General features: G+C 37.5%; 1 protein-coding gene across 1 annotated transcript in view; it reads left to right on the forward strand.

Annotated features, from left to right (window-relative positions):
* VAV3 (vav guanine nucleotide exchange factor 3) overlaps positions 1–20064 on the forward strand; it is a 384658-nt gene that overhangs the window by 335768 nt on the left and 28826 nt on the right. Inside the window, exons 21-24 of the mRNA XM_012801644.1 lie at positions 3597–3662; positions 9677–9711; positions 17206–17322; positions 17887–17974. Of these exons, the coding sequence (XP_012657098.1) occupies positions 3597–3662; positions 9677–9711; positions 17206–17322; positions 17887–17974 (306 nt within the window). The remainder of the gene's footprint in view (positions 1–3596; positions 3663–9676; positions 9712–17205; positions 17323–17886; positions 17975–20064) is intronic.

Here is a 20064-nt window from a genome sequence, read left to right on the forward strand (position 1 = left end):
TCGAGGTGTTCACTGGCGGGAAATGTGTATCTTACGCATAAGACGGGGAAATTAACAGGGAAAGAATCTATTTGCAAGAAATCATTTGAGCAAAGAAATGCACTATCTGGAATACATCATTTTCTGTTCAGGTGAAAGTGATTTGAGAATCTATGTTCTTTGTGGCTTAGCAAATTTACCTAAATATAAGGAGAGTGGGCTTATGAAAGGAGTAGGCATTTCTATTTAAATCACATATGAATGAGCCAACTAAAGAGAAAATTTAGGAATAAAGGAATTGGGAATAATCAAACAGCCTTATTGTGGCTAAAATAGAAAAGAAGTACTGAGCGTTCGCAGAGTGCTTTCACACTTGTTAATGCTTTGATCCTGTAGCAGCCGGGTGAGGTATGTGTGGCAGATCTTGTCATCGTTGTTTAACCATTGAGACTTGCCTAAGGCTGCACAGCTTTTTATAGCAGAGCTTGGAATAGAATGAGCTCTTCCGATGCCACATCCCTATCCTACTGACTTTCTGTGTTTTTCAAGAACCAGCTCTCACATATTTCTAACTGAACATGAGAGTTACAGTTTGGCTGCATTTATGACTACAAATCACTCCTCACCAACGGCCGGTTTCAGACTGGGTCTTTTCCTGATATTCTCCCCTTTTCCGGTCCTTCCATTTCCTTTCATGGCCTCACAAACCTTATCAGAATAATTCTAAAAATAATGCTGGCTTTTATGGATCTATCTTTCTGTCCATCCATTCATCCATCTATCCACCCTCCCATCTGGTCAATAACCTAATTTGTATCTTCAGTACAGTCACCTATATTCCTATAGCTCATGGTGACGCTGTATATCTTTCCCCACATACTCAAACTGTATATTCTAACAGTGGGGAAGTGGCTGGGCAGAGTGACAGTTGCTCTGGCCATTACCCGTGTGTGATCAATTGCTTATAATCTCCATAGCACCATCGTGCATACGTTGAGAATGTTCGGGGCATTGTAACTTGGGAGAATTTCCAATCTTTCATAAATAACCATTAATCTGTCCCTTTTACATTCAGCTTTCCACATCTGTTTCAAATCGTTCAGTGCTATTCCAGGAGTGCATTAAAGCTCCAATCCAGGTAGTATTAAGGGGATAAATGAGCCACAGGGAAGAGACACTGTATTTTTCTTAAAGCAATTCTCTCTTCTTTTTACCAAGTTAGGAGCCAAGCAATTTATGATTAAGATTTTCGGAGGATATCCTCTGTCATTTTAAGCCATCCTTGTCTCTGGGTTTATAAATGAGGTTTTAGCTCTGGCATCCTGACGTACAGTCATGTTTTTCTCCGTACAGGTAGATTGTGACTGTCATTTCTGCCAGAAAATCTAAAGTAATTTTAATTCATTATGATTCACTGTGGATTCTTATTGAAGAAAAAATGAGGCATAGTTAAAAACCTAAGGTCAGTTCGAAATAAATAAGTGCCTGAGTGTGCATTTATATTTCTGATGTTTAGGGAGTCCAGAGAAAGCTGTCAATAATTTTAGTTTGATGCATTTTGTACAAGAAGCAACTCGCTTTTTAGGGGAAAAAACACATTTTTTTATGAATTATAATTTAATATTTTGCTTTGTGTCTGCTCTGATTTATTGAATAAAAATTATAAAGATGGGCCTTTGCTCACCACATAGGCCACATAACCTACATGTATTCTCTCAGGTACTTTCCAAATCAAGTATTTTCATAAGAATGTACTGTTAGATTTACAAAAGGCCTCTCACATCGTACAGAGATGCCCTGCGGAATAAATGCATATAAAGAGAGTCCTGTATGGGATATCAGATGACCCACAAGTACGAAAGAGCAATGTTTTCACGTTGACCTTGACGATGGTAAGGCACTCACAGAACTATCAGACGGGGGGATAACTCAAAGATGATTCCGTATCTCTGGAATTTGTAAAAGGCCTATAGAGGATGACAAGCTGATTATCTGACCCATAATAAAATGCCCACACAGGACTGTAAAGAAGAAGGAAACTCAGTTACATGTCTCTCATCAAGGTTAGTAGAAAGCTCAGATAGATTATCACATAAAGTGCGCTCTATCATTGGCTTTGGAGGTGGCTTATTTCACAGTCTGCAGATTTCCCAGTTGAAGTCTGAAGTTCTGTCTATGCGTAGGAGATTGACAGCTGCTCCACCCATTAGTATTAATGAATTACCAACCCACATCCCACACACATCCACCAAGAACCCAAAGGCACCCCTCCTACACACTACTTTGTTTTGAATCCTCCAACTGTTGTAGGATGGCTATTTCCTTAATAGGTGGAAATTATCGAATACAGCATGTATTATTTCCTTTAGCTAAAACTGATGTCTCATAGGAATTAATGAGAAATCCTAACTTTATTTATCTGCTAAGGCTGGTTAAATTATCTTTTACCTCTTTGTCATCTAAGGAATGCCTATGACCATTAAGGAAATGTGACCCACGCTGCTAGGGCATTTCATGAAGGATAAGTCAATTCAGAGAGACCGTGGCAGTGAAATTTTTTTCCCTTCTGAAAGACCTCCAGTAGTGTCCTTGTAGTGAGTTAAGAAAGAACAAAATGGTTTTCAATACGATGAAAACCCTCGTTCTGTGGTTTACATAGAACAGTTTGAATTCAGACCTTTTGTCCTGGCACAGTTATTGATTACTTCTCCTTTACTCTCAAAATGTCCTAGTTTGGATAGAAAATTATGTGTTCACCCAGTTTTAGGGCCTTTTCATGCAGTTTTAGGGTATTTCTTACACAATCATGTTCCCTTCCCCTACTGTCTGGGATGATTTCAGTTCCCATTCATGCCTTTTGTGGGGAACACTTGGTTCTACAAGGGAAGAAAGAAAAAGCAAAAATCTCTGCCAGCCCATGCACCTTCATAAGTCACAGAATTCATCGTGCTTTCTTCTAATCATTCTTTGGGTCCTCATTCCCTTCCTGTTTTGTGACATTCCATTCTCCAATAATATTCTTACCTAAAATGTCAGACAGGTCAAGGAATGTTACTATATGGATACTTTCATATAGAAACAGGCAGCTCAGTGTGTTTCAGTGCTTGTTTATATAAGAAAAGAAGCCAAATGTAGAGTCATAGGTCACTTTAGGATGGGGGTATGTTCAGACAAACTCATCACTGTGCAAACATCTTTGAGCGTAGTTCCACACACTTAGCTGGTACAGCCTATTGCACACCTGGACTCTTGGGGCTGGTCTACTCTCCAGGCTACAGACCTGCAAGGCAGGTTACTGTACTGAGTGCCTGAGGCAGTTATAACACAGTGCTAAGTGTTTGTGTATCTAAACATAGGAAAGGCACAGCAAAAATACGGTATTAAAACCTTATGAAACCTCCGCTGACCACGTATCAAGTTTAACAATTGAGAAAATTGTGTCTTTTTTTCCTTCCTTTTCTGAGGTGTAAGAAGTTGATGGCCAGGTAGAACTGGTTACAATGCAGAAGTAACTCTGAGGGTCCTCAGTAACAGCACCATGTATCAGCATTCTGAGGTTTTCATCTGCAGTAAATTTCTTCTTAACTTTGGTATTTTTTTTTTTTCCCCTCACTTAGGGTAGAAATTTAGCATCTGGAGAGGTTGGATTTTTTCCAAGTGATGCTGTCAAGCCTTCCCCATGTGTAAGTACTAGTATTTTATTACTTTCTGGTTTTATTTTTTATATCACGATTGTGTAAGACGCTATGGACGAGTCTGTTTTATTATGTTCTTCTTTTGTTTTTGAGATCATGATTAATTGTGTCAGAAGCTATGAAGGATTCTGGCCAGGTCACTCATTAATTTTATTAATATTTATTACATTGATTAATATTACATTCATTGATATTTTTGAGAGTGATCTTATTATTTCCATCATCATTATGATTCCGTTGTTAATGGCATTTGTAAATGTTAAGGAAATATAAGTAAAAAGCAGATTTAACTCAGTAGAATTTACAAAATTAAGTTTTCTAAATTTTTTCAGAATAAATAAACCAAGACTACAGATTAGATGTACTATACAAGTTCCCCTTCTCCTGCTGAGGTGAGAATGGTAGGTTCTAATCTACTCCCAGTCACCTGGGTTACAGGGTAATATTATATACTTCACCTGGTGGCTTTGAAAGCATCCTAGACTATGAAAAGTCTACAAATTCTTCAGTCGAATCTCTAAATACATTTTCCATGCTTGGTGTGTCATTACTTTTATTAATGTCATAGTGAAATTTTCTGAAAATATCAAACACAGATGGAAGGAAATAATACAAAATGAATATCACATAAAATATACTCCCTGGTGCATTATGATACTGATAAATTTGTTTACAGTGCTGTGATTTTTAGCATCATAATTTGGTATTTAGGGTGGTTTTGCCCCCAAACTTTTTAAGTTAAATTGACTTTGAAGTAAATGAAATTCCTTCACTAATAGGGTAAAGACAGTTACCTGCAGAAAACAAAAACCTCTCCTTAAACTAACCTGGTTACTATCTTCTAGTAGTTCCTGAGTTTCTAAACTGGCTTTCCTTTTAATATTATAAACATAAATGTCTGCCACCCTTGACTTCAGAATGTAGTCAACAAGACCACACTCCACTCATGCGAGCTGAGTTATTTTCAAAAGTAAAGAAAATTTAAAAAAACTGTTCTTCTGTTAGTTTTAGGATCTAATGTTACATTTTTAAATCTTAGATCGTGTTATCTGGAAAGATTGTTGAAATCTGATTCTCCTTTTATTAGATAAGCAAAAAATGAGTTTTGGCTCGTCTGTCATTTTATGAATGAGATTCTGGCTTTCTGTCTGTAAAGCAGTCATGTTTAGATGAAAGCAGGTGGCAAGAGATTAAACATTCTAACATTAAGAGTTTGGGAACGTACAGCCATCAAGTCATGAATATTAAACATTTCATATACCAAGTACTGTTTTCTGTTTACAGCCTCTTGAATACAGCATAAAATGAGCATTTGAGGTTTTCTGTTGAGTGAGTGGATAAAGGAGTGAAAAAGCAAGCGGAAGTCCTTAGCTGTATATAGACAAGAATGATAGATACAAATTAAATCAGTTTAGAGATGCGTATTGAAGGGTCGTTGGCGACCCAGTAAGTGACTAGAAGGAGAAATATGTTCAGAAGTTTTAAGATGATAAAAAGTTACAGACTACTGCCTAGTTATGGTAGATTTCCAACTAAATGTGGTGGTTGTTATAGCTCTATTACAATTTAATGCTTAGTGAAATCATAGGATTATTTATTAATTATAGGGCAAGTCAAGTGAAGGGAAGTAGGAGGGAATAGGGTGAAGGAGTTTGGCAATGGTGTTGCTTTTGACCCTGGAATATATTGTTTATCAGAATCACGCTTAGTATTCCATTCTGAACTTAAAAATTATTTTCCTGGTTATCCTGTGCCTGTCTCCTCAAAAGTTTTGAGGTATTCTGCTGAAAACCAAGAACTGAGAACACAGGATGTGCATGAATGGGATAATCTCATTTTTGGTGATATGGTGACCTGGAGCTGCAGCACAAGGCAAACTTGGGCATTATCTCTAATTTCAGGAGCCTTCAGTGGTGAACTAGGGAAAAAAATTCATCCCACAGGTATTAGATCTGAGTTGGGTAGAAAAACACAAAGCATTCTCCCAAACCACCCAAGATGTAGGGCTGGAATTTATACCACCTCTCTGGCTAAAATAGTCTAAACTAGAAATCTAGTTTAAAATGATTTGATTCCACCCTGATTGTTCCCCCAATGAAAATACAGATGCTTTCTGTGTTGGAATCTATTTATGTATAGTTCTCAAATAATTTTTACAGATAAAGTTCTAGGGAACAAAATCCACAATTTGGAATTATTCAGTTCACGAAGAAACAAACCACTCTGAGCTAAGATCAGTACAAGTGACAAAATAAAGAATTAGGCCCACAAAGACAGCAGATAATTGGAATTATTAGGTACTAAGTGCAAAATTTTATTTTTAATATGATTGAAGAAATTAAAAAAGAGGATAAAGACTAAGGGGAGAACAAGACTATCCAAATGTCTGGGCATGTTTCAAAAAGATTCAGGTACAGTAATTGAAATGAAAGCTTTTCTGGACACATTACATGGCGTGTCAGACACAGTTGTATGGAAAATTGGAAAAAAAAATCTGAAGAAATTTCTGAGAACATGTCAAAGAGATTAAGAAATGGAAAATATAACAGAAAATGGAGTGTTGGGATTCAAAGACATCTAATAGAAAAAAGAGGTAATTGTGGAAAGGAAATATTCAAATAAATAATGGCTAAGAACTTTCCAGAATCTGTAGTGAAGTCAAGAAGAATATATTAAAATTAGTCAACACTTTGATGCACTATAGTGAAAGTGTAGGACATTAAAGACAAAATTCAAGAGAAAGGGAAAAAACAGATTGCCAATAAAGGGTTGATTACTAAACTCACTTTGAAGAACAATTATGGAAGCAACAAGTGTTTCCAGTTCCCTTCTTATAATTGTCAGGACCTCCAGTTGGTCCTGTTCTCCCAGAGGATTGTAGAAAACAACTATAAGTTGTGTATAAAACAAAAATGACTATCTGAAGGCACTGGTGAGAAAAAGAATTGACACTTTGAAAAAGAGGATGATAATTAGGTGAGTTTTCTGGTTTTATAGCTAGCTTGAGGGCAGGCACTAGTTTGTACCTTGTAGAGTGGCTAAAATTGAGATAGAAACCTTATAGTTTCTATATCTCTAGCTTGAAGAGCCAGAATATAGAGTTTAAAGCAGTAACAGCTGCTGGAAATGGAGGTAGAAAATCTTAGACAGGAAAGTGTCAGAGAGCACAAACCTCAAATTCTCTGTGTAACCTCTACCCAAGTCTCTGGCTGAGTAGTATAGATTCCAAGCAGCTCAGCTTAGGCTCAAAGAATTCAGCGGGCTCTTAACACAGGAGAGACAGTTTGCAGTTGGAATCAACCAAGTAAACTGCCTACTTTAAGAAAAGCCACATTCTTTTCAGGAATATAACAGAATCCAGAGCTTCTACAGTGGAAGCATTCTGGATTCTCTAGACATTCTAGGCATTTAAGAAGTGGAATCTAGAAGAAATTGACATTCAACTTAGCAGAATCCAAGTGAAAAAGTTACACAATAGCAAAGAAACACAAAAATGTGAACTATACTTAATAGAAAGAAGACTGATAGGAAATGTCCCAAGTCATCAATTAGCAGGAGAGGATTTTAAAAGCAACGATTATTACTTGCCTGAGAACACAAAGGATAATATGTATTGATGGACAGGAAACCTCAGTATAAAAAAAATGAAGATTTTAGAATGTGAAAGTACAATATCTGAAATAATAATAATATGTTGAAAGTTGGAGAGAAAATTAGTCAACTTAGAAATTTATCTTTTCTAAATGGGGGGGGGGGGAAATGACATTTCTAGCCCAATGAACGCAGAAAAAATTCCCTTTAAAGTGTCCCATCTAACTTTATAAGATGTACTTCCTGAATATATACGTATAATTTGGTGCACATTTTACGTTCCCAACAAAATATTTAATAGTATGTATTTATAGCAGAAATTTAACAATGTAAAATGTCCAGGATGAAGACGAAAAATGACATTGAAAAAAAATTCTAACAGTATTCTCAAAGCTGAGACAGTACCTAGTAGGAAATTATCTATAGTCTTAAATCTGAAGCATCTGCCCAAAATATAAAGAGAGGGAAAGAGGGCCCACGACAGACGGAAAAGGACAGAACCCCACCCTAGTTACAGGGATTGGGGCCAGAATATACCCACCAAAAAGGGAAAAAGCTCTAGAAGGACATTTTTGGGATGGAATAGCCTCAGTCATCTGTTATACTTTAGAATTTCATGTCACTTTTTTTTTGATATCTACAATTTTACCAGCAAAGGGAGTCCACTGTTAGAATATGTTGAAATTCTTTATCCTCCTCTTCCCTGTCCCTTTTCTTGTTGTTCTGCATGGAAAGGAGCTTGGTGTAGGAATATACAATAGTCTTTTAAAGAATACAGAGAGAAAGAAAGAAAGAAGAAATATTATTTTTCTATCAGATTTCAGAAGCCATGTATCTTATATCAAAAGGGAAACTGTCAAAGATCAATTTCTATTTATGAAAACAAAATAATGTTAAGGAAATATTTGCAAGATTATAATGAGTGTAATTAACATTTAACATCAATTGCTATGTATAGGATTTTACAAAGTGATGATATTCAAAATGTGAATATTGAATATTGAATTTGCAAAGTGATGATATTCAAAATATGAATATTGAATATTCAAAATAGTCAAATGAATTAAAAATAATCAAAGGAAAATTTTGACTAAGGAGGAAAATTTTTTTTGTTTTTGTCCAGGGCTGGGTTTGAACCTGCCACCTCTGGTGTATGGGGCTGGTGCCCTACTCCTTGAGCCACAGGCACCACCCAGAGGGATACATTTTTTTGAGACAGCTTGAGTATCCCTAATCCTAAAATTCAAAATGCCATAAAATCTGAAATATTATCAAATCAAAAACTTTTTGAGACCTGACATGACATCAAAGGAATTTCTCACTGGAGCATTTTCCATTTGGATTTTTGGATTAGAGTTGCTGAATTTACCACAAATATTCCAAAATTTAAAAAAAAAATCTAAAATCTGAAACGTTTCTGATCCTAGGCATTCGGATAAGAGATACTCAACCTATGTATAACTCTTAACCTGGAAGGGCGAAACAGTAACAGCCCATTATGCAAATTGTCTGTACTCCCAATCTTTACTCAGAAATTTATAAACTTTGCCACCCCCATATTAAGTATTTTATTTATTTTTTGCATATTAGTATACCTTCTTTGGTTTTGTTCATTTTCTAGTTGGCTATCAGAAGCCAGGAACTTTCTCTTTATTTATTTATTTTTTGATTAAATCATAGCTGTATACATTAATGCAATTATGGGGTACAATATGCTGGTTTTATATACAATTTGAAATTCTTTCATCAAACTGGTTAACACAGCCTTCACCACATTTTCTTAGTTATTGTGTTCAGACATTTGTGTTCTCCACTTAGTAGATTTAACATGTACCCTTGTACAGTGAATGCACCATGGGTGTCGGCCCATTTTCTTCTGGTGCAAAACGCTATACAAGAAAGGGGAAAATGAATAGTTTCCATGACGTTTTTTCTGAACGAAATGTTCTAGCTGCTAGATTTCAAAACTGGAGCTTGGAACTTAAATTACCAAATCGGAGTTTACATGCAGTCTATATTGTTTATTTTGCATGTTTTCTTGGTGTCTTGGGAAAGCCAAGTAATGCTGTTTGGTTTTCTTAATAGCATTTTCATTTTAATTTTCTATGATAGGATTAAATTGCCTTGATGATAAATATTAAAAGCTTCTAGTTTATATTTTCCTGCTGTCTGTCTCCATAGAGTTACAGTGGCAGTAAAATGAATGAAAGAATGAATTAAAGTGAAATGAATTATTTTTCACTTCTCTGACATGTACCGTGATTCACTCTGTATAAAATTGCCAATGGATAGTTCCAGGACTGTGCTACTTAGGGTTTTATAGAGCTGAGTCAGCTGAACTGAATTAATGATTGATTTCTAAAAGCTTCCCTTAAGTAAACTTAATCTATTTTTCCCTTTTCATATCCTAGGTGCCCAAACCAGTAGATTATTCTTGCCAACCCTGGTAAGTATTAAAAGTGTTTATGTAGCTCAGTTGAAATACTATACCCTTAGCTCCAGGACACCTTAAGTGGGGGGTAGTAAACCGCATTCCATTTCCATTTGTCTTGGCTAAAAGTGTTTTCACGTGTAACAAAACACCATCATGAATTCACATATTGCTGACCTTTCCATATCTTTATCAGCGAGGAATGTGTGTGTGTGTGTTTATGAAGGCCGTGGACTATACATTAAATGTTTGTGACACCCACAGAGATGAATGGGACATAGGCATACACATTGAGTGTTTCCTGTATTGTAGAAAGGTAGATTTCATGAAGCAGATAGGAAAAACACATATGATTTCCTTGTGTGAAACTAAAAGTTAGCTCATCAGGTGCAGTAGTGGATTCTAAGGCTGCAATCTCTAACATGTCATGTGCGAGCAGCAAGATATACCCAGGTCTAAGTTTTGAGGCTGGATGAAACATAGTTACCACTTGAAAGCTGGCAGCATCATTAACAAAACTGAGGACGTGAAGTCCCTAGTGATTATTATTTTCTAGCTATTTTCAGCTAGAAAAAATATATTAATGATCCAGAAAAGTTAGGATTATCATATGATGATGACTAATGTACACTATTTACTGTGTGCTTACACCTTTTATTCTTACACATTTTATTCTACATATTTTATTTCTTTTTTGTTTAACATTTAATAAAGAAGGTGTTGTTATTATTTTTTTATGAGTGAAGGAACAAAGGATAAGATTACTCAACTAGTGAGTGGTAGAAGCAGAATTCCAAGTCATGCCATCTGTATATTGCTGTACAGGCCCTCCAATACGAAATAAAATGTGGGCACATTACCCATGTCTATTTATTTTTCTGAATTTTGTGTTCAGTTAAAATCACTGAATCTATTTTCATTTCCTTGATGTTACAGTATATACGTACAAATGAAAGATCAGGATGTGTGTATAAATGGAATACCCTGAGAATATACAATACTACTGCAGTTTTCAAATGTAGATACCACCCGAATTGTCTGATTTTTTTTTTAATATTCTGATTATTTTGTGTTCTATGACCAAGGCGTGGAATGTGCCAGGTGCTTTTGAATGTGCAGAAGGCTGTGGCCCACGGTACAGGCTCTCCTGCTCCCCAGTCCCCTCTCTTGTGCCTTCTGAGTCACTGTCCACCCCTCTGACATCCCTCCTTGGGCCTCTGTACTGAGCCTGCTGAGGAAAGTGTAGCAGGTTTGTGAGAGAACTGGGAGTCTTTGCTTCCTTTTTACCTGATATAAAGACAAATTCAAGGTCTTATTTTTTTTTTTTTTGAGACGGCGCCTCAAGCTATCCCCCTGGGTAGAGTGCCATGGCATCACGCTCATAGTAACCTCCAACTCCTGGGCTCAAGCGAGTCTCCTGCCTCAGCCTCCCAAGTAGCTGGGACTACAGGCGCACAGTGCCTGGCCATTTTTTTTTTTGGTTGCAGCCATCATTGTTGTCTGGCGGGCCCGGGCTGGGGAATCGAACCCGCCACCTTAGGTGTATGTGGCCGGCGCCTTAGCCGCTTGAGCCACAGGCGCCAAGCCAAGGTCTTATAGTTTCTGTGGAATTTAAGACCATATCCTGACAGGAATTAAATTTGGAGATTAGTGTTGATAGTGATGACAATCAGGCTTACCAAAACATCAAGTACTGATAAGACTCCAGAAAGCACAGTGACTAGCTTCCTTCTCTCTATTACCGGTTTTGTGTAACTAGGTGTTACAGTTACAAGGGACCTGAGAACCCTTCAGAGCACAAGAGGATACCCTTTGTTTTAGAATGCACCCTTCCAATATACCATATAAAATTCTGCTGAAAATGAGACCAGTTAGAATAATATTATTCATACTGATCAAAGGTCAAGGTGTTTGGCTAAGGAAGAGCTTTGAAAATTGGAAGAAATCAAGATATTTTATGGTAGAAGTTTAAAATTACTTTTTATTTTTCTGGAGCAAGCTAGTTTATTCAAACTAAACAGGCAGTTTTATGTGAATTGTCTTCTGCCAGGGAACAAAATGATCAACTACACCAGAAAGTGGGATGTTCAATTTTAGAAATTCTAAACTGTTTAGAGACTGTAATACTGAATGTTTTTCTCAAGTCACTAAGAAGTTGAATATCACTAACTATATTATCCATTCATTATTTCCATATTTAAAAGTAAATTGTACCCATAAGGTAAATGTGGTCGTTTATATAGCCTATGAAATAGAAAAGAAAATCAAGATTATTATCATTGATAACCTACGTTTGTGGGTGTCAAAAGGCAAGAGTGAAGCATGAGGCTGAAAACTGGGGACCTCTGGAAATCTGTGTGTAGAACAGCAGGTAGATGCCTGCAGGTTCCTGCCCTGTCCTCCTAGTTTTGGGGAAGTTTGCTTTTTCCTACCATGTCAGGAGATACTAGTGTTAGGAGGTATATTATGTGGGGAAAAATGAAACATATAGGATCCAGAATTGGAAAATCTAGGCCCTGCAGAGATTAGGGAGATTCTGTACTGCAAAAGAAGGGGTTAAATTAGGGGACGTCTGAATGATGGGGCACATGCTGAATGATGGGGACAATGCTGAATGATGATTTGTCCCAGTACCTTGGTGTGGCTGATCATCGGCCTCGTGACAGCTGGGTCTCACACATACTGTCCCCTCCTTACTTGAAAGGTGTTTGTCTAAAGAAGATGAACACAGAGTAAAAAACCTAAATCTTAACTTTTGGGTGCCCAATTATCAGGTTCTTGCCTTCTACCCAAAGAGCCTATCCTGGTGTGCACACACGCAGAGATTCCAGTCAGTTCTTGGGTGCCTTGGTCCTAAGTGTAAACAGACAACAAAGGGTAACCATAGGATTGAGGCAAACCCTGAACTACTGTATAAATAAAGTAAATGGAAAGGGTGGCGCCTGTGGCTCAAAGGAGTAGGGCGCTGGCCCCATATGCTGAAGATGGCAAGTTCAAACCCAGCCCGGGCCAAAAATTGCAAAAAATAAAATAAAATAAAATAAAATAAATGGAAAAAAGAAACTTGAAAATAGACATTGGAGGAGGCAGAAGAACTAAAAAAAAAATTTTATTTACACCTTCAAAGTTAAGACATCACATCAATGGAAGTGAGCTGGTTATTTTACAAAATGGGTAATCAGAATAAGAAGGAGTTCTTATGATTTTAATATAGTAGAAGTATTGCAAAATAAAGTTGAATAAATCTTCCAAAAAGTCAAAGCAGTAGCTAAAATGGGAGAAAAGACATAGAAATTAGATTATTGCAAAGTATACCGTTCTTCTAGCAAGAACTCCAGAAAGCGAAAACCAAGGGCAGTAATTATCAAGAAATAATACAAAAATTCCTCAGAACTGGAGGACATGTGGCTCCAAGTTGAAGATGCTACTGAAAGCCCAGGGCAAGATAAGAAAGCACATTATCATGAAAGTTTAGTGTAGGGAATACAGAAAGAATCTGAAAGTTTCTAGGAAGAAAAAAAATCAGGTTACATGTAAAGGGTCAGAAATGGCATTGAATGGAAGTTAGAAGACAGCAGACCAAAGCTTTAAGATTTAAGAGGCAAAATAATTTCTCACCTAGAACTCTTTACCCAGCCAAATTGTGAGGTAAGTGTTAGGTAAAATAAAATATTTTCATAGATGTAGACCTTCAGAGTATTACACCCCATGTATCCATTTATAAGAAGCTAAAAAAATGAGCTAGTAAACCAAGGAAGAGGGAGACACAGAATCCAAGAAAGGACAGTGAAGAGAAGTCCTGGAGTGCAGTGACTTAGCAGGCTTAGAGGGCAAGCAGTATCAATGCACCAAGAAAGTGGAGGGCTCACCAGAAGAGGATCCATAGATAAATTAACAGGGTACATGGTTGTCTCAGTTCATGTTATGCTGCTACAGGTTAAATATTTGAAATTGTTTGAAATGCTTAAGACCAATGTATTGGATTTCAGGGACTTTTTTTTCTTATTTTGGAGAATTTGCATGTACATAATGAGATATGTATCATGAGGATAGGAGCCAAGTCTAAACACAAAATTCATTTGTGTTTCATTTATACCTTATGCACATAACATGAGAGTAATTTTATACGATATTTTTAGCTTTTTTCATAAGGCAAAGTTTGGACTGCATGTGACTGCAACCTGCATTTTTCACATGTGGAATCATTGTCAGTACTCAAAGTTTCACATTTTGGAGGGCTTCAGATATTTGTATCAGGTATGCTCCACTGCATAACAGAATACCACAAACTGGGTAATTTATAAAGGAAAGAGATTTATTTGGCCCATGGTTCTAAAGGATGGGAAATCCAACATCAAGTGGCTACATCTGACCAGGGCCTTTTTATAGCATCATTAACTCTGAGAGGAAGTAGAGTTCGAGAGATAGAGAAAGGGTGGGAGCCAGACTCATCCTTTGTATCAGATACTCATTCCCTAGATAAATAACCATGTCTACAGTAACAGCATTAGCCATTCATGAGGGTATAGCCTCAGGACCTAATCACCTCTTACAAGTCCCCCTGCCCAGTACTGTTACAATGGGCAGTTAAATTTCAATATGAGTTTCAGTGGGGATATTCAAACAGCAGTGGTATTGAAACTGTGTTAACCTGAAACAATAAGAAAAATAAAGAAAATGTATTTTTGAGTGGTTTATTTGGAGAATTGGGAAGGAGTTTGTGATAGAAACTAAGAACTTGAGTAAACCAAAACATGTAAGCAACTACCTTGTGGAGGCCAGATACTCGTTGAAGGTGACAGCATGCTAAAACTGGGCCAGATGGGGTGGTGCCTGTGGCTCACAGGAACAGGGCGCCAGCCCCATGTGCCAGAGGTGGCGGGTTCAAACCAGGCCCGGGTCAAAAACTGCAAAAAAAAAAAAAAAAAAAAAAAAAACTGGGCCAGATGACAGTTTGGGTTTGCATAGGCTACACAAAGAGTGAACAGCAGTTCTAAGAAGGACTGAGTATACATGGCAGGGAAAAAATGATTTTCCTTCCTTCTGTCTAAAATTGATAAGAAATTGTAATATAACCATGTTACTTAGAAATGTACGAAGTAAAAAGAAGAAAAAAGTAGATGAAATATTTGCAATGGAACTTGCAGTAGAATGCTGGTATGGCGGAGCACTGCTGCCTTTTCATTATAAGTTGACTTTTTAGTCTATGTCTTTAGTCTTTTTACTTTGATAAAAATGCATGCACTACATGGTAACCATGATAGTGTAATGGAGAGGGGGATGCAAGATGTAGGATAACATTCTTTAGATGGGATGGTCAGACAACGAGAGTGGTGAGAAGTGATTGTGTGCTGACAGAGGAGGAGTGCTGCCAGACTTTGAACTCAAAAGGAGCTAGATGAGTTCCTGGGCCTGAAAGAAGGCTGGAGTCTGGAGTAATGAGGGGATTGTAAGAGAGAAAGGCTGAAGAGAAGTAGGCGTGTGTCAGATCATCCTAGATCATAATGGTTTATGAGTTATTATAACTTTGCTTTTAGCCTAAGGCACCATCTGCATAAAAGGTCCTACTCCTCTCTGTACTTGATGAAAACTTAATGTTCTCTGACTCAGGCTTTTAAGGATGGTCTACCATGTGCTTTTTTTTTTTTTTCTTTGAGACAGATTCTCACTCTGTCACCCTGGGTAGAGTGCCATGGAGGGATGGCTCACAGCAACTTCAAACTCTTGGGCTCAAGAGTTCCTCTTGCCTCAGCCTCCTGAGTGGCTGGGACTACAGGGACCCACCACAATGCCTGGCTAGTTTTTCTATTTTTAGTAGAGATGGAGTCTCACCCTTAGGCTGGTCTCAGACTCCTGAGCTCAGGTGATCCACCTATCTCAGCCTCCCAGAGTTTTAGGATTATAGGCATGAGCCACCATGCCTGGCCTACCATGTGCATTTAAAATAAATATTTAGTTTAGAGGTGCATTATTTTTTTTTGAGACAAGATTGCACTCTGTCATGAGGCTGGAGTGTGGTGATCTCATCATCTTAGCTCACTACAACCTTAAATTCCTGGGCTTAAGTGATCGACTTACATCAGCTTCCTGAGTAGCTGGACTATAGGCATATACCTCACTCTAGTTTTTTTAGAGGTAGGAGTCTTACTCTTGCTAAGGCTGTTTTTGAACTTCTGAACTCAAGTGATTCTTCTTCCTTGGCCTCCCAGAGTGCTAGGATTACAGGCATGAGGTACCATATCCAGGCTAGAGGTGGATTTTTGTAGTGGGTTATTCTTTGAGTCAGAGAATTTTCTGGAATACTAGTTCTTGATTGACTTTGAATGAAAGGCAATGTAAACATAGAATTTTTCCTTTAACTTCCACTGCCCAAAACTCTGATGTATTTTGACCGCAGGTAGTATACCTGTATTTGATGTGAAGAGTCATTAGAGAATATTTTAACATTGAAGTTGGGCCTTTTATTATTATACTTATTATTATGGCATTTGGGTAACTTTTAGGCTACCACAGTCTAGGAAGAATTGAACTCTGGTTTTGAAAAATATATACCTTTTAAAAATAACACTATTACTAATTATTTCTTCTCCTCCTCCTCTTTCACCCTACACCTCTTTTTTCTTCTTTTCTGTCTTTATTTTTATTTCTTTCTTTATTTTTTGGAGACAGCGTCTCAGTCTGGCACCCAGGCTAGAGGACTGCAGTGCCATTATCATAGCTCACTGCAGCCTCAAACTCCTGGGTTCAAATAATTCTCCTCTCTCATCCTCCCTTCCCAAGGAGCTGGGACTATGGGCATACACTATTACATCCAGCTAATTTCTCTCTCTCTTTTTTTTTTTTGTAGAGAAAAAAAGTCTTACTCTTGCTAAGGCTGGTTTCAAACTCCTGACCTCAAGCAATTCTCCTACCTTGGCCTCCCAGGGTGCTAAGATAATAGGCATGAGCCACTGTGCCTGGCATCACTATTACTAAATTCTTAAGAAAATTGATCATATCAGAATTGTGGACTATAAGAACTCATCTTATATATAAAAGTAATTACTTAAAAGTAATTTTGATTGTGACTAGAATTTTCTTTAGGAAGATGCGTAGAGCGTGTTCCCTTTCATGGTGTACACAGAAGTGGTAAAGAGAGTGTGTCCTCTGCACGGCCCCGTCTCCCTGTGGGTCTTTTACCCTCTTGCTCCAAAGTCTCTACAGCCGTCTCCTCCAATACCTGCTGACTCCTCTTTGTCTCTCCATTCATTTATTTGATAAATGTGTTGCAAGCGCTCACTGTGTATCAGACACTGTTCACTTTGCTTTGGTTAGCTTTATAGAGCATTTGTATTTGGACATATTAAAGGCTTTCTTCTGAATTATTTGTCTTAAGCAATGTAATTAGTATAGAAGTAAAAACAGCTTAGCTCTGCCACTAAATTAAAATCCTGACAGATAACTTATTTTTAGCCTCTGTTTTTTCCCCAGGTACTTGATGCAAATGTTCTGTGTCATTGTTTCTTACAGGTATGCTGGAGCAATGGAAAGATTGCAGGCAGAGACTGAACTTATTAATAGGGTAAATAGTACTTACCTTGTGAGGCACAGGACCAAAGAGTCAGGAGAATATGCAATTAGCATTAAGTAAGTAGGACACGTACTTTTACAGAAATAGATTTCCTGTTTTCATAATTGCATAGCCCATCTGACATGTATAACACCAAAGTTGAAAACCAAAGTTCTAATTACAGCAGAAATAATGCATCTATCCTGACAGTTCATTAATACTTGAAAATATCTGTTAGAAAAACAGTAACAAGTGTTATAGGCTGCTAATTGGCACATTAGATTTCTTTCCTAACATTGTATCTCGGTGATTTGATGTATGTCTGTTTCTCGCAAATTCTAAGAGTATAAATTACTAGATTTTCTTTTGTTTTTCTGCATTCTGAAACTGAACTTACTAAATAAGTTGAGTGTGATGATTCATCAAATCCAAGCCCCCTTTTTACTTCAGATATTGGTTGTATCATCAACTAATCTAGTAAATATATTTTGTTAATTAGCTGCCACCAGTGTATTGGCATAGGTATATATTTTCTCTGCAGAATTAATTCCTATGATGTTTTGGGGGCATGCCCTCTGGTAATTATTGATTCCTACTGATTAAAGACACATTTATATTCATAAGTTATTCATTACCCGCAGGTATAACAATGAAGCAAAGCACATCAAGATTTTAACAAGAGATGGCCTTTTTCACATTGCAGAAAATAGAAAATTTAAAAGTTTAATGGTAAGCATTGATTATTTCTTTTCAATCTGGGATCCTTGTTTTTCTGTTGTTAGAAAGGTCAGTTAAATTCTAGAGTTTTCTGGAAATTTTGCTGACCGAAAATTGATTTAAGGAGAGTCATGCTATGACCTTGCAGCAGAATCCTGAAAATGAGAATTTTAAGAAGGAAAGTAAGTTTTATGTTACCCGAATTGTATTTTTCATTGTAAACTGAGTTGGCAAGTGTTAGATAACATTTCAGAGTCTGTGGCTACTTCAGATTCTTAAAACAATGACAAATTCACATAGAAATATAATCAACTTCGAGTTATTTCTGTGAAGTGGCTTATGTTTGAATGACACCAGGCAAATTTTTTTTTTGTTTGTTTGTTTTTTGAGACAGAGCCTCAAGCTGTCCCTCTGGGTAGAGTGCTGTGGCATCACAGCTCACAGCAACCTCCAACTCCTGGCCTCAAGCAAGTCTCTTGTCTCAGCCTCCCAAGTAGCTAGGACCACAGGCGCCCACCACAATGCCCGGCTATTTTTTGGGTTGCAGCCATCATTGTTGTTTTGGTGGTCCGGGCTGGATTCGAACCCTCCACCTTAGGTGTATGTGGCTGGCGCCTAAGCCACTTGAGCCACAGGCGCTGAGCCACTGGGCAAATTTTTAATCTGCTTTTCTTTCTTCTTCTTCCTTCTATTGCTTCTACCTCCTCTTTGGGACAGAGGAAGATATTTTAATTACAACATGAAACATTATAATTAGTAAAATGCCTCTCATATTTAGGTTCGTGTCATACCAAATGCAACCCAAAGTCAAATTGAAAAGATTTTCACATTTTCTGCTATTTTAAATGATGTATGTTATGATTCTCATTTATTACCTTAAGTCTTAATAAGATTACGTTTGTCTCACAACCGTTGCTATTTCATAAAAGTTTTATATTTAAAAGGAAATTTTACATTGTTAAATTGTTTCAAATAACAGGATTATTTGATTTTAAATCATCATGATTTAAAGAAAACTACAACTTAACTCCCTTGGTATTTAAGAATCCTGTGTATACATCATATAAATGATGCATATATTCCATTGTGTATGCATTGCTTAACAGTAAAGAAAAAATGTATATGTCCTTACAAGTGGTCTCAAGTTTATCTCACAAGTTCAGTAATTCTGTGGGATAAATTTGGAGTAGGAAATAAGCTGCATTTGTAGCTGCTAAGTACTCTGAGTAACACTGGGAAGGACCACTCATTGATTGAACCATCAATCAAACGATACATACTGCGTCCTTCCGGAAGACATCTCCAAGCACTTCGCAGATGTTAACATTAAAGTTGAAAGTACACGTCAGAGAGCCTTACAAAATAGGGCAGCTTGAATGCCTTGTCTAAAAATTTAGAAGTGCTTCAAGAGAGGGATCCGTGTTTTAAGGAAATTGAAGCATCTTGAATTCAAAGAAAAGTAAGCAAACCTCTCTGGACATGAATACTACATCGTCAGTTCTGAAGGTAAGGTCATGTCTTGGAAAATGCAAACTCCATCAAATTGGTGCCCAAGATCTAGGCATCCTTCCTGGTGGAAGTGACTTACATTCTGTTGAAACAAGTGGGCTGTTCACAGAGAGAAAGCGACCAGAGGAAGTTCTTCACAAAATGGAAACCTAGGTGAGAGGTGGCAAGTGGATGCATAGATAACAGGTGACACATGCAGCTGGAATGTGATTAAAGCAGCACAGGGACTTTCCGCGTCTCTGCGAGATGTACCAGCGTGAGCTCTCACCAGCAGCACTTGCTGAGATGGTAATGAGCCTGTTCCATAATGTTGCAGTTAATATGAGACTTAAAAAAATGCTGTAGGGCCTTCGATGTCTGCCAGCCCTGCAGACTTTGAAAGCAGCAAAAGAACTCCCATCAGAGAAGATAAGCAAAGAGGATGAGAGGAGTCGTCACTGGAACGGGCCAATTTAGCTTTGTGTCACCTGGGTTCAGCTCAAGGAAGTTTATCAGCTGCTAAGGTTAGATGTGAAAGCCAGGAACACCACAGTGACCTTGATTAGCAGCCACAGATCCTCAAGCTCCTATCTGCATGTAAAGCGTGATTGTAG

This window comes from Otolemur garnettii, unplaced genomic scaffold (genome assembly GCF_000181295.1).
Source record: "Otolemur garnettii isolate 467f Iridium unplaced genomic scaffold, OtoGar3 scaffold00010, whole genome shotgun sequence".
Classification (NCBI taxonomy): Eukaryota; Metazoa; Chordata; class Mammalia; order Primates; family Galagidae; genus Otolemur; species Otolemur garnettii.